Source organism: Trachurus trachurus (assembly GCF_905171665.1).
Source record: "Trachurus trachurus genome assembly, chromosome: 6".
NCBI classification, from domain to species: domain Eukaryota; kingdom Metazoa; phylum Chordata; class Actinopteri; order Carangiformes; family Carangidae; genus Trachurus; species Trachurus trachurus.
This window is the reverse complement of record NC_139897.1, coordinates 31969906-31988279: the sequence shown is the minus strand read 5'-3', so window position 1 is coordinate 31988279 and position 18374 is coordinate 31969906. Positions and strand designations below refer to the sequence as shown.

General features: G+C 43.0%; 1 protein-coding gene across 1 annotated transcript in view; it reads right to left on the bottom strand.

Moving 5' to 3' along the window:
- Positions 1 to 1526: 1526 nt before the first annotated feature.
- The window catches only part of LOC310987556 (NACHT, LRR and PYD domains-containing protein 3-like), a 111935-nt gene continuing 95087 nt past the window's right edge, over positions 1527 to 18374 (bottom strand). The window contains exons 10-11 of the mRNA XM_083973872.1: positions 2294 to 2467; positions 1527 to 1747 (exon numbers count right to left, since the gene is read on the bottom strand). Coding sequence (XP_083829998.1) covers positions 1543 to 1747; positions 2294 to 2467 — 379 coding nt within the window. The 3' untranslated portion in view covers positions 1527 to 1542. The remainder of the gene's footprint in view (positions 1748 to 2293; positions 2468 to 18374) is intronic.

Sequence of the window (18374 nt, the reverse complement as noted above, 5' to 3'; positions counted from 1 at the left end):
CATGAAAAAAAACATCCTTTTATTGTAATTTGCGAAAATAAACACTTTCGTTTTGAAATATAACTGAGCCTGACACCTAAATAATATTTATCTTTTCATGTTGTTGTTGTTGTTGTTGTTGTTGTTTTAGCTGCTCTGCAATGATATTCTGATGTGTTATGACTACATGTTGAGTCTTGAAAGAGCAAATATTGAAAAAAAAGAAGAAAAAAACGTACAGGAAATTATGTACGTATATGTGTGTTAAAGCAGAAGTAAGTGGTCCGGTCGTTTTCGCTAATGCTGCGTTCCAGGCAGGCTTTTGAAATCGTAAATTACAGCTTCAAGTCACAACTTACGACTTTGTAGCGTTCCAGGCAACCCACTCGTGTTTTTCCGACCTGTTTTACCGGTGAAAGTCACTATAACGGCCACTCGTAACTTCCGACCGGTGAACTCGTACCAGATCGAACTGGTACCACTTCACGGTCGGAAAAATACGAGTTTCCCTGAACGCACCATAACAGTCCTCGTCGCTACGTCACCACATTCACGGCGTCCCTTGGCTGCACACACAGCCCTGCATGCCGTTCTCTCTCCTCATTGGATAAAAACTGTAGGATACGATAAATGTTTTCTCTTCGGCTCAGAGCAGAGCAGAGGGACTGAGAGACCCGTGTTTCAGACCAAACACTCTATAGAAGTGATTGCTGTCGGAAGATATAACTATTTAAGACTTATATTAACACAAATATATCACTTACTTCTGCTTTAAGTTATAAAATAAAGGCTAGGGTTTCTTTTGTAAATCATACTTATCAATAATACTAAATAGTTTAATTAAATGGCATCTTTCTGTTTAATAAGACTGAGGGCGAAAAGAAGAAATTCGTTATAAAACATGTATTTTGGTCTTTTGCTGTGTTTTGTTGTGCACGACAAGTGGATGTGGCAGTAGCTACTAACAGTAACACAGTAAAAATACTTACTGTATTTACAGCACAACAAGTAGTTTCTGTAGACAGTATCAGAGTAAAAGTACTTCTTTCAAAGTATCACAGTGAATACATCTCATATTTACAGTACCAGAGTAAGAGTATCTTCAGAACCACAGTAATTGTACTTTATAAGGTATTCTTTATTTACAGTAGCAAAGTAAAAATGACTCATGTATTTACAGTAGAACAATAAGAGTAGTTTCATACAGCATCAGAGTAAAAGAACATATTTCAAGGTATCACAGTGAATACTATAATATAGGAGCAGAGTAAAAGTTTCTATAATTACAGTATCACAGTAAAAGTATTTAGTTAGTAGTTAGTGGAGTAAAAGTACTTCCTGTACTTGAGTGACAGGTGAAGCTCATTGTTCCTGTTTGACTCAACACCTTTACCTGTGACTGGATCACTGATGATTGACACATTGAAGCTGCTGCAGCGTTTTCTGAGTCTGTGATGTCATAGATGATGTCATGTGTGATGTCACATCCTGACAGGTTCACCTGCTGCACTTTACACTTTATTTCACTCCCACAGTCTCATCAGCTGTGGAAACAGATACAGATCAGTCACACTGCAGAGTCTCCAGTCGAAAGTCTGGACTCTTCACAAGATCATGAAGCTGCTGCAGAGCTGAAGAGCTCAGCTTGTTGCTGTTGGCCCAGTAGAGTCCTCCTTCCAGCTGCAGTTCACTCAGGTGGGAGGGGTTGGACTTCAGAGCTGAGACCAGAGAAGAACAACTGATGTCTGACAAACTGCAGTCCGTCAATCTGAATAAAGAATAAAAGAAGAAGATGAAATGATTGATGATTGATCAGATGTGTCCTGATCAATGATCAGTGTGTAAATGAGTAGAGGGACTTTGTATGGGAGGACGTTTAGGGAGAAGTCATGTCATTGAAATGTGTGTACATACTACTATATATTACTAAAAATAGAAAAGGGACGATTAATATCACTCACTCACACACACACACACACACACACACACACACACACACACACACACACACACACACACACACACACACACACACACACACACACACACACACACACACACACACACACACACACACACACAGCTGCAGTGATCAGATCATTGATTATTGATCAGACTGAGTGAAATGAGCTGAAAGTGAAGAGTCATTGTCAGTGTGAGAGAAGAACAAGTGGAAACATGAGACAACAACTATTTCAAACGTCCTTCATTCATGACATCAAAGTCAATGATTCAAGTTCTGAGTGAAGATCAATCAGGTTCAGTTGTGGATCAAAGATCTAAGATCTACAACAGTAACAGTCAGTGAACTGACCTCAGAGTCTCCAGTCTACAGTCTGGACTCTCCAGAAAACCACTCAGATGCTTCACTCCTGAATCATGAAGGTAGTTGGAGTTCAGGTCCAGTTCTCTCAGGTGGGAGGGGTTGGACTTCAGAGCTGAGACCAGAGAAGAACAGCTGATCTCTGACAAACTGCAGAGCTTCAATCTGAATAAAGAATAAAAGCAGTGAGTTGAGGACAAAGCTCCTTGTTGACAGCGTTCAGTGTCTCATCATCTGTTCAGAGCTGAAGAAGCTTCAGAAAGAACAAGTTTAGATTATAGCTGCTGCGCAGCAATGGGTCGGGTCCGGGCTACTTTTGGGCAAATTTAGGCAATTCTGAGCAACAAACAGGAGAATAGGAAGACAAGACAGTTGACCTTACAATGTTCAATTTGCATCAGTTGAGGATTGAACCCACAACCTCGGGAACCAAAGACCGTTGTCTATCGCACTGAGCTAATTGACAAGTGGCAGTGCAACAGTGGCTTCACAAATTGAGTAAGCCATTCACTGTCGTGTAGGCAGATTTGAAACCACAGTAAAAAGAAAAATCAGTTTTTGAGGTAAAATAATGATATTTGTCAAACATCTACTATGAGTCTAAGATGTTAGGAGCCTTCGCGCATGGACCAGTCCAAGCTATTTGTTGTTGTTTTTTTATTTAGAGGCTTGCTATAATGCCACCATTAGGACAATTGTCTTGTGTTTCATATTGAGGTCAACTGACATTTTGATCTGTCATCATCATCATCATCACCCTTGCTGGGTCTCGAACTCACAACCTCTGACACCAAGAACCAGCTCTTAACTCGCTGAGCTAATCGGCTGGTAGTGAGACCTGCTGTGTAGCTTCATTTATCCACTCAGGGAGTCAGTGCCCAGGCAGCTGTTGTCAAGGCAGATTTCAGAAAGTCAGAAATTCTATTATCTAAACAAAAATCTGTTAATACATAAATTGCATTTAGACAGCAAAACAGCTTAAGGACATGTGACATTTTGATCCGTCATCATCATCATCATCACCCTTGCTGGGTCTCGAACTCACAATCTCTGACACCAAGAACCAGCTCCTAACTCACTGAGCTAATTGGCTGGTAGTGAGACCTGCTGTGTAGCTTCATTTATCCACTCAGGTGAGCCAGTGCCCAGGCAGCTGTTGTGATGAAATGGTCAAAATGTCAATAATTCAGTCATCTAAACAAAAATCTGATAATACATAAATTGCATCTTGACAGCATGGAAATGTTGGTGATTTGTTTTTAATGATAAGTGTTTTGCTTCATAAGAGAAAATATGATGTTTATAAATTCCACTCTCACATTGACTGCAGTTGTTCCCATGAGAGCAGAATTCAAAATGTTCTAGAAAATTCAGTTTTTGAGTTAAAATTCTGATATTTGCCAAACTTCATCAACCATGACTCCAGAATATTGTCTTTTTTTTTCAGGAAGATTGAAAATGTATTTATCAAGAATTTGATGGTATATGTTTACAGTAGTGTTTATAGTCAAACGTTTTCATGCACTGTCGGCTCAATTTTTGCTTAATCAAAAATCCGAGAAACAAGTTTTGTGGAGGACGGTCTGGAGATGCTCTGTAGCAAGTTTGGTGACAATTGAGCAAAAATTGTGGGAGGAGATACATTTTAAAAGTTTTACAGTTATTGAAAAAAACAGAGTGATGGACTTCATAATTTGTAATAAGTTTAAGTGGACAAAAGTTTCAGCAGTATTGAGGCTACATTGTGGTGAAGTTTCAACACTGTAGCATCTACCGTTGGTTTGGTAGGAATTTTTACATTTTTTAAATTTAAACGCTTATTGTGCCCCCCCTAGGAGGGGGGGGCACATGTCCTTGGAGTTGAGTGAATCTGGCATGGGACTGAACCTTTGTGCAAAGTTTGGTGAGTTTTCGCCCATGGGAAGTATGACTTCCTTGGAAGAAGAAAGAAAGAAAGAAGAAGAAGAAGAAGAAGAAGAAGAAGAAGAATTCCTAGGAATACAATAGTGTCCTGTCAGCTGCGCTGCCCGGACCCTAAAAATCAAAGTCCAACAGCTGAAGCAACAGGAAGCAGGTTAAACAGTCACATAGAGAGAAAACAGCTCATTAATATTCATGAGAAGCTGCTGCTGCTTCAACACAGACGCAGTGACTCCGCCTCTTCACCTGTCAGCTCCACCTGTGGCTCCATCCAGACAAACTCATGTTGTGCAGCCACATTGATCAGAGATTTACTGACCATGCTCAAGACAACACACATGTGAGGCTGAACTCTGTTACCATGACAACTAACGTGTAGAAACACATGTTGAATGAAGCTCAGAGACAGAAAAACCTGAAACCAGCTTATTATGGGATGTTGTCTTTGAATGTTTCACTATAAACATCCCAGAGCCTCAGGAAAGAGGTGGAGCCAGCAGCTATTGATTATAGATCAGTTATTGTCTGATACATCACATGTGTTTCTGTAGTGGAGGTGAAACATGAAGAGAAACAGAGACTGGACTAAAAACCAGTGAGGTGCAGTCAGGGCTTTGATTTATTCACTTCATCTAAAGTTGGATTCTTTGGACTTTCAGATAACTTTACTACAAGTTCAATGTGTCAGAATGTGGTGATTTTCATGGTCTAATAAATATGGAGCTAGAACGGTCTCATAATGAATAAATGCACACAGAAATTCATAAATGCACACAGAAATTCATAAATGCACAACAAAGTTTCACAAATGTATTTGGGGATTTGTATATACATGTGACTCAAAACACAAATACATTTTCAATGCACACACAAATATGTTTCATTTCATATGTAAGTAAAAAATATCCACATATAAAAAGTAAGATTCATAAACATATTTCCAATGCACACACAAATCTAAAAAATAATCACAAATACATGAATGTTAAAGTATTTGCAATCTTCATCAAATACGCATTTGGGGCTTGTTACATTCATATATGAACTGTTGGACCTGTATTTACAAAGTGCTTTTAATTTGTAAACCTCCCTGCATTTGTGTGTGAAACTTTTGAGACTCCCCTGACGTGACTCTGATCCACAAATGCGTTTTTTCTAAGAGGAGGTTGTCTGTAGCCAATCAGATGTCTCCCTCCTTTACAGCCAATCACGTGAGTGTCTCCCCCCACGAGGGGTGTTTATGTCATTAAAACGCGCACAGCACTGCAGGCAGGCAGCCCGTGTTGTTTGGACGAGAGGCTAACCCTAGCTTCAGGCTCAACGATGTGCAGAGCGGCCACGCTGCTGCTTACACCGTTAGCATCTACAACTCGAGGTAAACTTTATAAATATGTTACAGTAATCTCAGAATCTTATTATGTCTGTTCTGCCCTTTGTGGCATGTAGTTACACGTCTTCGCCAGAGGGTGGCAGTATGACAATAGAGGTGGAGTGAATGACAATAACATCAGCAGAAGCAGCTAGTCTGCAGCATAGACTGTAAAAAAAAATGGACGTAGACTTCCGGTCTGAAAAGTGAAGCCAATGCGGAAGTAACTTTACTTGTAATCCCCCCGAGATCCGCTAGGGGTGTTTCCAAGAAGCCCTGGTTCCAATCCACTCCCATTCATTTTCAATCATGAAATACTCGATCAATAATTTTTTTTCACAACTGATAACGGTCTAAACAGCTAAAGTTCCTCATCCTTAAATATGACCTGGTGGTCCATCTGAAAAAAAATCTATAATTATTTAGATATTAGTCCTTAAAGGTTGGTATAACGGACCAATCACCTTCCAGCACGGAATATGATTGACAGCCTGATGACTGAGACGTCACAGGTCAGACACAGTGGATCAGACACCGAGGATTAACACCGGAGGGGACCTCCCGTCGTTTGCGTATTGTGTTCAGTCAGTTTTATTTAATTTCTGATATTTTGTCGATATGTGTGGATGATAGACAGCACAGGTGCAGTGCTGGCAGTTAATTAATTTCAGCCAGTTTTAATTTCGCCGCGTTTATGACTCGTCTGACGGTGCTAACAGACCTGGAGGGAGCTGATATCACGGTTCTGTGAGTATTTTTTTCTTTTTTTAAATGTGTAAAAATTATATTTATTTTGTTGTATATTCCAGAAGACCACTGATTACTTCCCTGTGTGTTTTCCTTTGTGTTTTGACCGGAGAACATGAGACTGTCACCGCCCAAGACAAGTTAATTTAGAGTTAATGTGAATAATCGAGTAACTTTGCTACACGGCTAACGTTAGCTCCGTGTTAGCTCCGCGTTAGCTCCCGTGTTAGCCATGCTAACCGTAGCTCGTCTCCCGACTTTTACCGGACCGGGATAAATCCGGTTTAATATTTAACGACCACGGCGTCATGTTGGCAGAACAGTGATCGGTAGGAATCGGTCTACAAGCTGCAAAGCCCCCAGGTTTATTCATCAACTTGCTATCTTGCTCGTAACGTTAATACTGTACTGATCAACACAGGTGGGGATTTGTCATTTAGCTACTGCTGTAAAATCACACACAAAAAACTGAAGCAGACAGTCCTGCAACTCTCAACAATGTTTTAATTTAAGTTATTGTGTTTTACTGTGATTGTAAAGGAGCCAATGTGAGAGCTGAGTGACTGGTGCCAACAGAAGGAGGACATCATGTGAAGTTATGGAGCTGTGATGATGATGAAACCAGAATACCTCTGATGAGAGAACAGACCAACTGTTCGTTTATTATTCTATGTCCACATTTGACCTCACACTTTTTAGGGTGAACTTAAAATTGACAGTGAAGAATTTGAGGCAGCTATTTTCATAGCCCAGTTAATACAAATGTTTTATTCAGTCGATGATTGTTATCATTGAAAATGTAATAATAAAGAAAGTTACTGTGATTAAACTGTAGTATTTCTTTTACATAATAATCATAACCTCATGGTCAATGTAATGTGACACTTTGGTGAATTATTGTTTTCAGTATCATAGATTAGTTGACAAGAAACATCAGGAAAGCACAAACTCTGATATTCATCTCTGGATGCTTTATTATCATTTCAAGGAGTGTAACATTAAACATTTGTATTTTTCTTGTGTGTAATGAAAGCATACATAGAAATAGTCCTGGAAGATTTTCCTGAATTTCTTATTAATTACAGCAGTGTGTCGTGGTGTTAATGTTACTGTACAGATCTGGCCCATTAAAAATCAGTAAAGCAAATCTTAGTAAATAAATTAATTTCAGGTTTAAACTGCACTAATCTTAGCATTTCACAGCATTGAAAACGTTTTATAAGCTGTGGATGATGTAAAGGTGAGCCATACTGTCAAAAGACAAGCTTGTATTATATTAGCTGAATTTCCAGTACATCATCATGTTGGTAACCTGCAAGAAATATGTGCATATATATATAATAGGAATGTAAAATAATAGCTAATAGCTGGGTGAATGCTGTAACGTGGTCGACAGGTCGGAGCTCCAGCAGCCGATCATCGGTGATGCAGGTGAGGTACATGAAGTCCAGGAGCCGTCACCCACCAGTCTCAGTCCATGACAGTTTATGTTGCAGCTTCACAGTTTGAGACAGAAACTAGTCTCCGGGTTCTGTAAAACAATTTAAAACAATATCAAAATACGTTTCACAGCTTTACATTAGCTTATTAATGCTAACATCGGCTACAATAACGTGACACATTACTCCTCATGGGATCTATGTAGGCTAGTTCAAACATGGACATGTATTTAATAAGCTTCTGAGATTACTTTCACCGTTAAATATAAAGTTTACCTCGAGTTGTAGATGCTAACGGTGTTAGCAGCGTAGCCGCTCGGCAGTTAGCCGGTGTTGCTGGGTAAATCAGCAGCCTCGGAGACACGGGTCCGACCCGCCCCTCGACCTCCTTAGCCCCGCCCCCTCGTCCAAATATGGTTTCTTCTGGCTCCAAAAATCAAATATGGCGGCGCCCTGAAAGCCAATCTCCGGGCTTCACAAACGGCCCTTCACAAACCAATGGGTGACGTCACGGAGGGTTGCCACCTGGTCTGCAGCCATAGACTGTAAAAAGAATGGACGTAGCGTCCGTGACGTCACCCATTGGTTTTGGGGAGTCGTTTTTGTGACTCAAATATGGCGGCGTTGGACAGCGCCATGTTGGATTGGCCGGCCGAGAACCGCCGAGAACCCGCCCACTGGCCTCGAAGCAGCTGTCCACGGAGCTGCTCGGACCTGTCACTCAACGTTTCCGCGCCCTAATTGGCCAGGGTTTTAACCTAATAACAGTAAAACGGTAGAGTTAAAAAAAAATTCACCCCCCTCAGAGTGTGTGCGGGGGTAGAAACTATCGATTGAGAAAAAAAAACGTTCTGACACCAGGCTTTTAACATGTTTACTGAGGATGTAAAATCGGCGATTTTAACATGGGGGTCTATGGGGAATGCTCCCTTCTGACACCAGCCCCCAGAGGAAGAAGAGGGGATTGCAGTTTTTTGAACGCGGAAGTGAGCTTCACTTCTCAGACCCACAACTGCCCCCTTGTCTGCAGCCAAACTTCGGCAGTTCCAGTTGTTTTGAGTTTAAGAGATCATATGCCTGTGAGTATTATTGTCAACACAATCCACATATAGCTTGATATATTGCTGTTTCTGTAATAGATATAAAACGACAGTTATTTTACGTTTTTACCGATATTACGATGCTAACACGTTAGCCCGTCTATGGCGTTTTCCATTGTAAATTAGCATCAAGCTAACGGTCTATTTTCTTGTTTGTTTACATTATTATACTGACTTTACTGTATAGAGTTAACTTGATTCAAGCTGTGTTAATTGAACACATTATGTACTCAAAGCTACATAGTCTAATGCGTATCTTCTTTCTGTATGTGTCAGTTTACAGTGCTCTTCAAAAGTGTCAATAAACCCTTGAAGAAAAGGAAAACATTGCTTCTTATTGAAGACTATCTGTTAGCTATCTGCCAAACTAGACCACGTCCAGGGAGGGCAGAATAATGTCCATGTTTGAACTACACGAGTATCCCATAAGGAGTAATGTCATATTATTGTAGCCGATGTTAGCATTAGGCTAATAAGCTAATGTGAAGCTGTGAAACATATTTTGATAGTGTTTTAAATTGTTTTACAGAACCCGGAGACTTCAGTTTCTGTCTTGTCTCAAACTGTAAAGCTGCAACACATAAACTGTCATGGACTGAGACTGGTGGGTGACAGCTGAGCTCCTGGACTCGATGTTACCTCACCTGCTGCCTGAATCACCGATGATCGGCTACTGGAGCTCCACGTTACACTGCATTCACCCAGCTATTAGCTATTATTTTACATTCCTATTATATATATTTTTTTATATGCACATATCTTTTGCAGGTTACCAAAATAATGTTGCACTGGAAATTCAGCTAATACAATACAAGCTTGTCTGTTGACAGTATGGCTCACCTTTACATCATCCAAAGCTTATAAAACGTTTTCAATGCTGTGAAATGCTAAAATTACTAGTGCAGTTTAAACATGAAATTAATTTACTAAGATTTGCTTCACTGATTTTTAATGGGCCAGATCTGTACAGTAACATGAACACCACGACACACTGCTGTAATCAATAATAAATTCCAGGACTATTTCTATGAATGCTTTCTCTACACACAAGAAAAATACAAATGTTTAATCTTGTTACCCTCCTTGAAATAATAAAGCATCCAGAGATGAATATCAGAGCTTGTGCTTTCCTGATGTTTCTTGTCAACTAATCTATGATACTGAAAACAATAATTCACCTAAGTGTCACATTACATTGACCATGAGGTTATGGTAAGTATGTAAAAGAAATACTACAGTTTAATCACAGTAACTTTCTTTATTATTACATGTTCAATGATAACAATCATAGACTGATAACGCATTTGTATTAACTGGACTATGAAAATAGCTGCTTCCAAATCTTCACTGTCAATTTTAAGTTCACCCTAAAAAGTGTGAGGTCAAATGTGGACATAGAATAATAAACAGTTGGTCTGTTCTCTCATAATCGGTTTTCTGGTTTCATCATCATCACAGCTCCACACATGATGTCCTCCTTCTGTTGGCACCGGTCACTCAGTTCTCACAGTGGCTCCTTAGAATCACAGAAAAACACAAGAACTTAAATTAAAACATTGTTGAGAGGTGCAGGACTGTCTGCTTCAGTTTAAGCCATTTGTGTGTGAATTCACAGCAGTAAATGACAAACCCTCAGGGGTGTCAACATTTACAATTTTTTCTACACGTGTAACCGGAGATAGAGAGGAGACGGAGGGGTGAAGCCAGTTTAGTGGGTTAGCGAGGTTGAGTCTAAAGCCAGGCTCTACAAAGGTGTCTCTCTTTTAACCCGGCTAGAAAAGAAAGGTCAGCTGGAGAAAGACGGGTAGGCTACGCAGAGATAAAGTGAGGGGGGATTGACACGCAGTCCATTATTATCTGAAGCTTTCAGGCAACGTTATCACCCCTAAAAATACTATATTGGTGAGAAATGAAGGAGGAGGAGGAGGAGGAGGAGGGAAAAAAAGCGTGTAATCGATTATTGATTTTTCTAAACGGTTATGATTTGTTATCCGTGTATCCGTTTACACGTGTAGATGTTGACACCCCATAATTGGTATTTATCAGTACAGTATGACACCAGCAAGATAGCAAGTTGATGGATAAACCTGGGGGCTTGAGACCGATCCTACCGATCACTGCCAACATGACGCCGTGGTTGTTAAATGTTAAACTGTATTTATCTCGGTCGGTAAAAGTCGGAGACGAGCTACGGTTAGCATGGCTAACACGGAGCTAACGGCCAGCTAACGTTAGCCGTGTGTAGCAAAGTGAATCGGTTATTCACATTAACTCTAAAATTAACTTGTCTGGGACGGTGACAGTCTCATGTTCTCCAGTCAAAACACACAGGAGAACACACGGGAAAGTAATTTTATTTTACTTTCTGTCACTGAAAACATGTTTCAGACCTGATTTAACGTCACGATTCATGCTAAACAGTCATTCATAATTCTGGAATATGACTTATGTAAAAGATTCACAAGAAATTAGTACTTTTTACTTACACTTGAACTGCCAGAGGCCATCTTTCGTCTCCAAGCGGCGCCGTCCGGCGGCTAGCTTCCAGCCTCTCGTCCAAACAACACGGGCCTGCCTCGTTAATATAATCAGAGAATTTCTAATATTGAGGAGAATTGCCACTCTCGTCCTACTTCCGGGTTTTCGGTACACGTCTCTGTCCATGTGGGGGCGCTCGCAGGCGAGTGCAGAATGAATGGGAGTCAATGGGGATACACCCCTAAAAATCCACTTTTCTCTGGAAATAATTTTTTGTCAAGTAATTTGAATATTATTATCAAAAGGGGGAAGCAATAAAATGCACTTGGCTGAATATTGGATTTTTTAAATTCACTTTTCTGTTCTAAAAAGCTGTTCAAAAAAACAAGATGACGTCACAGACAAGAGGTGCTGCTTTACGGTAATTTCTGAGTCACCTCAGAGCACGATGACAGCCCGCCCAGCCCGTCTACAGAACCGCGGACCGTAACCATGTTATAACCCAGTGTCTGAGAAAGGCTGTTATAACCTATAACATAACATAATAATATATATATTTTTTTAAACATTTAATGCAGGCGATCGGTTCATTGTAAAACATTTATTTATTTATGTAAATGTGGTGAACGTAGGAGGCTACAGAGCCCCCAGGCAGCACTGCTCTCTGTCCAATACACAAACAATAAACAAATGCTACTGCTACAATTGTTAGATTTCATCAACCAGCCGGTGGTAAACCTCTAAAAACCTACGGGTAAGTTAATTAACGACCGTTTTCTCCGCCAGGATCGACGACAGAGGTACGCCGACCGAGCACGTCAGCAGACCGGCTGCTGCCGCTGTGATGTCCCGGTCATTGCTCCACAGGTGCAGCTTCACTTCTCCGAAAACATCGGAGCAGACTTCTAAACAGCCGTCATTTGGATAAATTGACCGCATATTGGGAGACTAAACAGTTACTTTCTCGCTTGAAAAAATATTAAAAGTTAATAAAAGTGCATAATAACAGCGGTACAGAAAGAAATAAAACAGCTTTTCGCCCGTTTTACAGCTACTGTGTCATCAGGTGGGATCTCTGGTCGTAAATAGTCGCAAGTCCGTCACTGACCAATCAGCATGCATTAGCAGAATGCTAGCGTTTTATGGGCAACAACAGCCCAACCTGTAGGAAATCGAAAGGACAAAACTTCTCAACAATTTCACTTCTAACCTATAATCCATATTGATCTTGCAGAAACTACAACAATATTTGCGATTTTTTGACTATTACCAGGTGAAAGGGACAAATTTAGCCTTCTAGCTCCATAGGGCCCCATTCATTCTGCACTCGCCCGCGAGCACTCCTAGTGGAATTCTGGCGGAACTGCAACCAAGTTCGATACAATGGGGCTTATGGAGAGTGGCAAGGCTCGTCAATAGACTGGCTCTGATATAATACATCCATTGCCTGCCTGCCGGGCTGCCTGCCTGCAGTGCTGTGCGCGTTTTAATGACATAAACACCCCTCGTGGGGGGAGACACTCACGTGATTGGCTGTAAAGGAGGGAGACATCTGATTGGCTACAGACAACCTCCTCTTAGAAAAAACGCATTTGTGGATCAGAGTCACGTCAGGGGAGTCTCAAAAGTTTCACACACAAATGCAGGGAGGTTTACAAATTAAAAGCACTTTGTAAATACAGGTCCAACAGTTCATATATGAATGTAACAAGCCCCAAATGCGTATTTGATGAAGATTGCAAATACTTTAACATTCATGTATTTGTGATTATTTTTTAGATTTGTGTGTGCATTGGAAATATGTTTATGAATCTTACTTTTTATATGTGGATATTTTTTACTTACATATGAAATGAAACATATTTGTGTGTGCATTGAAAATGTATTTGTGTTTTGAGTCACATGTATATACAAATCCCCAAATACATTTGTGAAACTTTGTTGTGCATTTATGAATTTCTGTGTGCATTTATGAATTTCTGTGTGCATTTATGAATTTCTGTGTGCATTTATTCATTATGAGACCGTTCTAGCTCCATAAATAAAAGCCAGTAAACAGAGCTAGCTTCTGTCCAGGCAGCAGCTGCACAAACCACTCAGCCATGTGTAGTATTACAGAGCAAAGGCCCAGAGCTGCTCTGCCTCTTCTGTCAGTACGGTGTGTATGTGGCTGTTTGCACATGTGCAGTAAGTTCCCACAGAGAGTTCACATGGAGGTGAAAAGGCACAACGCTACGCTGCCTCTTAACTTAACTGCACCATGTCTGAGCTGCACTTCTGTTCACGTTGCCTTGGTGAATGGTCAACACACAGACGTGTCCCCTGGCTTTTTAGCCTCCAGCAGTTTAGCAGCTAATTCAACTGCAGTGATGCTCCACTGGAGAGGTGAACACCTTAATGAGCTTTCATCTGAAGAACAACAGCAGCTTTTATCTGACGGAGACCAACGCCTGAGCTACGGTGGCTAACAGTTAGCAAGTTTTAACCTACTCTCTCTCTGACTCTCTTAGATACACACACACACACACAGCCCAGGTTGTGTGTCTTCTCTGTTGTAAACCTTGTAATAACAGCTTGTTGTGTACAGTTAACATCCTTGTTGCTCAGGTCTGAGTGTGGATTGTGTTAAAGGTTTGTTGTGTGATGTGAGCGGTGCTCCAACATGTGATCCTGTTATTGATCTGAGTTGTGTGTTAATAACAGCTGATGTCAGGACGGCATGGATTGTGGGGAAAAGGTGTTGCACATGTTTAAGACTTGGATCTGTGTGAACCATTGTGCATGAATGTGTTTGTTGTGAGGTTGTTGTGTGATGAGCTGTCTGAGGTGCCGACCCCCCACAGCCCTGGTCTTGGTCTGTGAGCGCCTGCCTACCCTGTCCTACAGCCTCAGTGTGTGTCACGGAATGAAGCAGACACGACGAGTTCCTTGTAACTCGGTTTATTCACGAGCACAACACGAGCATAACAACCCTTGGCTAACCCGTAGCTCCAGCTTAACTCACGGCTATCAGTCACGTTCACACGTCATCACGTAACGTTATTACGTCCCGTACCTACTGGCTACGGTAGCCTAGTATGACCAAAGTTATCTCACAACATCTCCCCTTTATAAGGAACAAATGAAAATTACTTCTTGCCCCTGGATTGTAAATAAACAGTAACATACATAACTAGTATCAGTTTCAGTTTGACAGCATAAAACAACTTTTTTTTTTTTCATAACGATACTCTCCCATTACCTCCCCACAACTGAACACTGGACATCATCGGGGTAGACTACCCTCAGTCCTGGGAAGGGATTATTCTGCCCTTATGAGAGAGATGAACCCCCCTCAATTTAGTCCTCTTCTCGTCTGTGATTCCTGTAAGAACAAACACTAACACAGGTCTAATAAAGAGAACTTCAAAATCAATGTCTCTATCAGTCTCTAAATCTGAGAGGCAGTTTAACCTCACGGCCTCTAGAGGTCAGTCTCTGGGGAGTGGTGGACTGGAGAGGAGACCGCGGGGCGGGGCCTGACGATGGCTGGCCCTGTGATGGCTCCTGTGGAGTCGCCACCGATGTATCTGGGGAACTGCTGTCCTGCTGTGGTGGGACAGGAGCAGCACAGTGCTGTTGCTCTGCTGGATTGGCCGTCTCAGGGACAGCCTGAAGATGTCGCCTGTTGCGACGAGTCACCGTGCCGTTGTCCATTTCCACCACATAGGATCTTGGCTCCTTAGACTTGCTGATGACTTTGGCAGGTGTCTTCCAACCTTTGTCCCCGTCAAGCTTCACCCTGACATTTTGACCTGGGCGCAGCTCAGGGAGAGGACGAGCTGAATATCTGCGGTTGTAGAAGAACCTGTAAGCGTCCTTAGCTGCGGCGTCTTTCTGGTAGACGAGATCCCAGTTGGCTGGCTGTGGCAGCAACGACTTCTCCAGTGCTGGGACAGTGGTGCGGATTTGTCGACCTGTCATCAGCTGAGCGGGGCTTGCTCCAGTCGCGGCGATCGGTGTGGAGCGATAACACATTAAAGCTAGACAGGGGTCAGGCTGTTTGAGGATGTGTTTAGCTGTTTGAACAGCTCTCTCAGCGGCCCCGTTACCTTGTGGGTAATGGGGACTGGATGTTATGTGGGTGAAACCGTACTTCTGTTTGAAGTCCTGGAACTCAGTCGATGTGAACTGGGTGGCGTTATCACTGACTAGTTCTAATGGAATTCCCCATCTCACAAACATGTGCTTGAGCTTGCCAATGACCTGTCTGCTTGTAGTAGTAGTGAGAGGAGCGATTTCAATGTCTCTTGAAAAATAGTCCACTACGATGAGGTAACTCTTACCCCCCAGCTCACACAGATCAGCTGCGATCCTTTGCCAGGGGCCACTGGGTAGGGGAGTCACTACCAGTGGTTCACGTCTCTGTGTGGGTTTTTGCTCTGCACAGAAGTCACATGATCTTACTTTCTTGGTGATCTGGGCCCCAATGCTGGGCCACCAGACTGTTAACCTGGCTCGCTCGCGACACTTGGTTAGTCCCTGGTGTCCTTCGTGCAGCTGGTTTAGAACATCGGATCTGAGTGCTGTGGGGATTACAATGCGATCATGATACAGTACTAGACCATCTGATTCCGAAAGGTGAGCTCTGGCTGTGTGAAATCCTCGCAGGGGTGAGAACTCTGTCATTCTCTGTGGCCACGCTTTTCTGATGAAGGTGATCACTTTTTGAAGCTCAGCATCACTCTGTGTGGCTCTGCGGATTTCCTCCAGCTTAGGTGACTTGATTGGCTTGCTAGCCACCATAGTGTTCACATATGCTCTGACCTGACTGTCAGTGTCTGACTTGTGATCTCCATCCAGGGGTTGCCTCGAGAGTGCGTCAGCCACTGCCAGCTGTTTACCTGGGACGTGCTCCGCAATGACATCGAACCGCATTAGGCGCATGAGCAGTCTCTGACACCTCAGTGGGGTCTTGTCCAGGTCGTATGTGTTAATTAATGGCACCAGAGGCTTATGGTCTGTTTGAAGACGGACTCTGCCCATTCCCTGGATGTAACGGGCGAAGCGCTCACAGGCCCACACAGACGCCAAGCACTCTTTCTCGATCTGGGAATATCTTCTTTCCGCATCTGAGAGAGTGCGAGAACAGAAGGCGACGGCGCGCAGCTCTCCCTCGTGGTCCTGCAACAGGGCAGCGCCCAGGCCGTAGCTGCTGGCGTCTGCGCTGACCACTGTTGGCCGGCCTGCGTCGTAGTAGCATAATGCTGGTGCTGCTACTAGCGTAGCTTTCGCTTTGTTGAATGCTTGCTCTTGAGGCTCACCCCAGACCCATGCAGTCTCTTTTCTGAGTAGACTCGTGAGCGGGTGCAGCATGGTGGACAGGCCAGGAAGGAATTTGCCCACATAGTTTATCAGTCCTAGCACCTGACGAAGTTGCTCCACATTTGTAGGGCTGGGCAGTTTGGTGATGGCCTCCACTTTGCTGTTATCCGGCTTCACCCCGTCAGCGCTGATTATGTGCCCAAAGAACTGTATTTCAGTCTGTCTGAAATGGCACTTTGCCCTGTTTAGCTTGAGGCCTGAAGCTTTGATTGTGCGTAGCACCGCATCCAGGCGGTGGTCGTGTTCATCCTTATTAGACCCGTAGACAAGGATGTCGTCCATCACGACGACAGTCCCCTCCAGGCCCTTGAGCAGCGTGCTCATCAGCCGCTGGAAAATCTCGGGCGCTGATGTAATCCCGAACGGCAAGCGTTTGAAGCAAAACCTGCCCATGGGAGTTATGAAGGTGGTTAATTTCTGGCAGCTGGGGTCCAATGGGATCTGCCAGAACCCACTCGAGGCATCTAGGGTGGAGAAAACCTTGGCTCCGGCTAGCTTGGGCGTTATATCATCCAGTGTGGGCAGAATGTAACGCTCCCGCTTTACTCCCTTGTTCAGCCTCTTTAAATCCACGCACACTCTGACCTCGTCCTTGTTGCGCTTTGGAGCAGGCACCATCGGTGCACACCAATCTGTGGGTTCGGTGACCTCCTCTATGATCCCCAGGTTGAGCATGCGCTTTAACTCTTTTTCGACTCTTGGGAGAAGTGGAAAGGGGACTCTGCGTGGAGTGTTTACACTGTATGGCTCTGCATCATTTGTCAGTTCTATTTTAACAGGCTCACAGTTCAGTAATCCTATTTCTCCAAACACATCTCCTAGTAGGCTGCTGTTGATTTCGTTGACTCTTGTAACCAGTCCCATTTGCTTTGCCACAGACTTGCCCAGTAAGTTACTTGTATATTGTCCTTTAATGACTGTGATCCAGTGCTGATATTTTTTTTCCTTGTACAGGGTAGTGGCGAGGAATTTCCCCACACACACAACTTTCCCTCCCGGGCTGTAGACTGTCGGCCTGGAGGTGATCAGTCTGGGCCTCGGTCGTAACCCACTGAATGTCTCTTCTGTCATAACAGTTGTGTCAGCACCAGTATCAATTTTAAAATCAACTGGATTGCCATTCACCATCAGCTCGACATCCCAATCTGTGTCTGAGTCCGGTTCCTCTATGACAGTTGGCATTGACTCGGTTACAGTTCCCAGGAAAAGTCCTCCAATGAAAAATGAATCATCCTCCGAATCCACCACAGCCTCTGTCCTGACTTCTTTTAGCATTCTGGTTTTGCATACAACTTCAAAATGGCCCATCTTGTTGCACTTCCTGCATCTTTTATTGTGGGCAGGACAGCTCTCCATTTTATCATGTGTTCTATTGCATCTTTGGCAGTTCTGTTTAGCGTCACTGTGTTTTTGTCCATGTGGCTGTCGTGATTTATCGTAGCTCCGTCTCGTGTTGCCGTATTGTTTGTGTCTCACCTCGTTCACTCCTGTTTCCACGCGCTCCGCGCTCTGTTGTTTGACCTGCTCACTCTGGCGCGCGAGCTGAATCGCCCTCTCCAGCGTTAGATCCGCCTCGAGCTGCAGCCTCTGTGAAACCTCTTTGTCCGATATTCCTATCACAATGCGGTCCCGAATCTGTTCGTCTTTACCGTTGC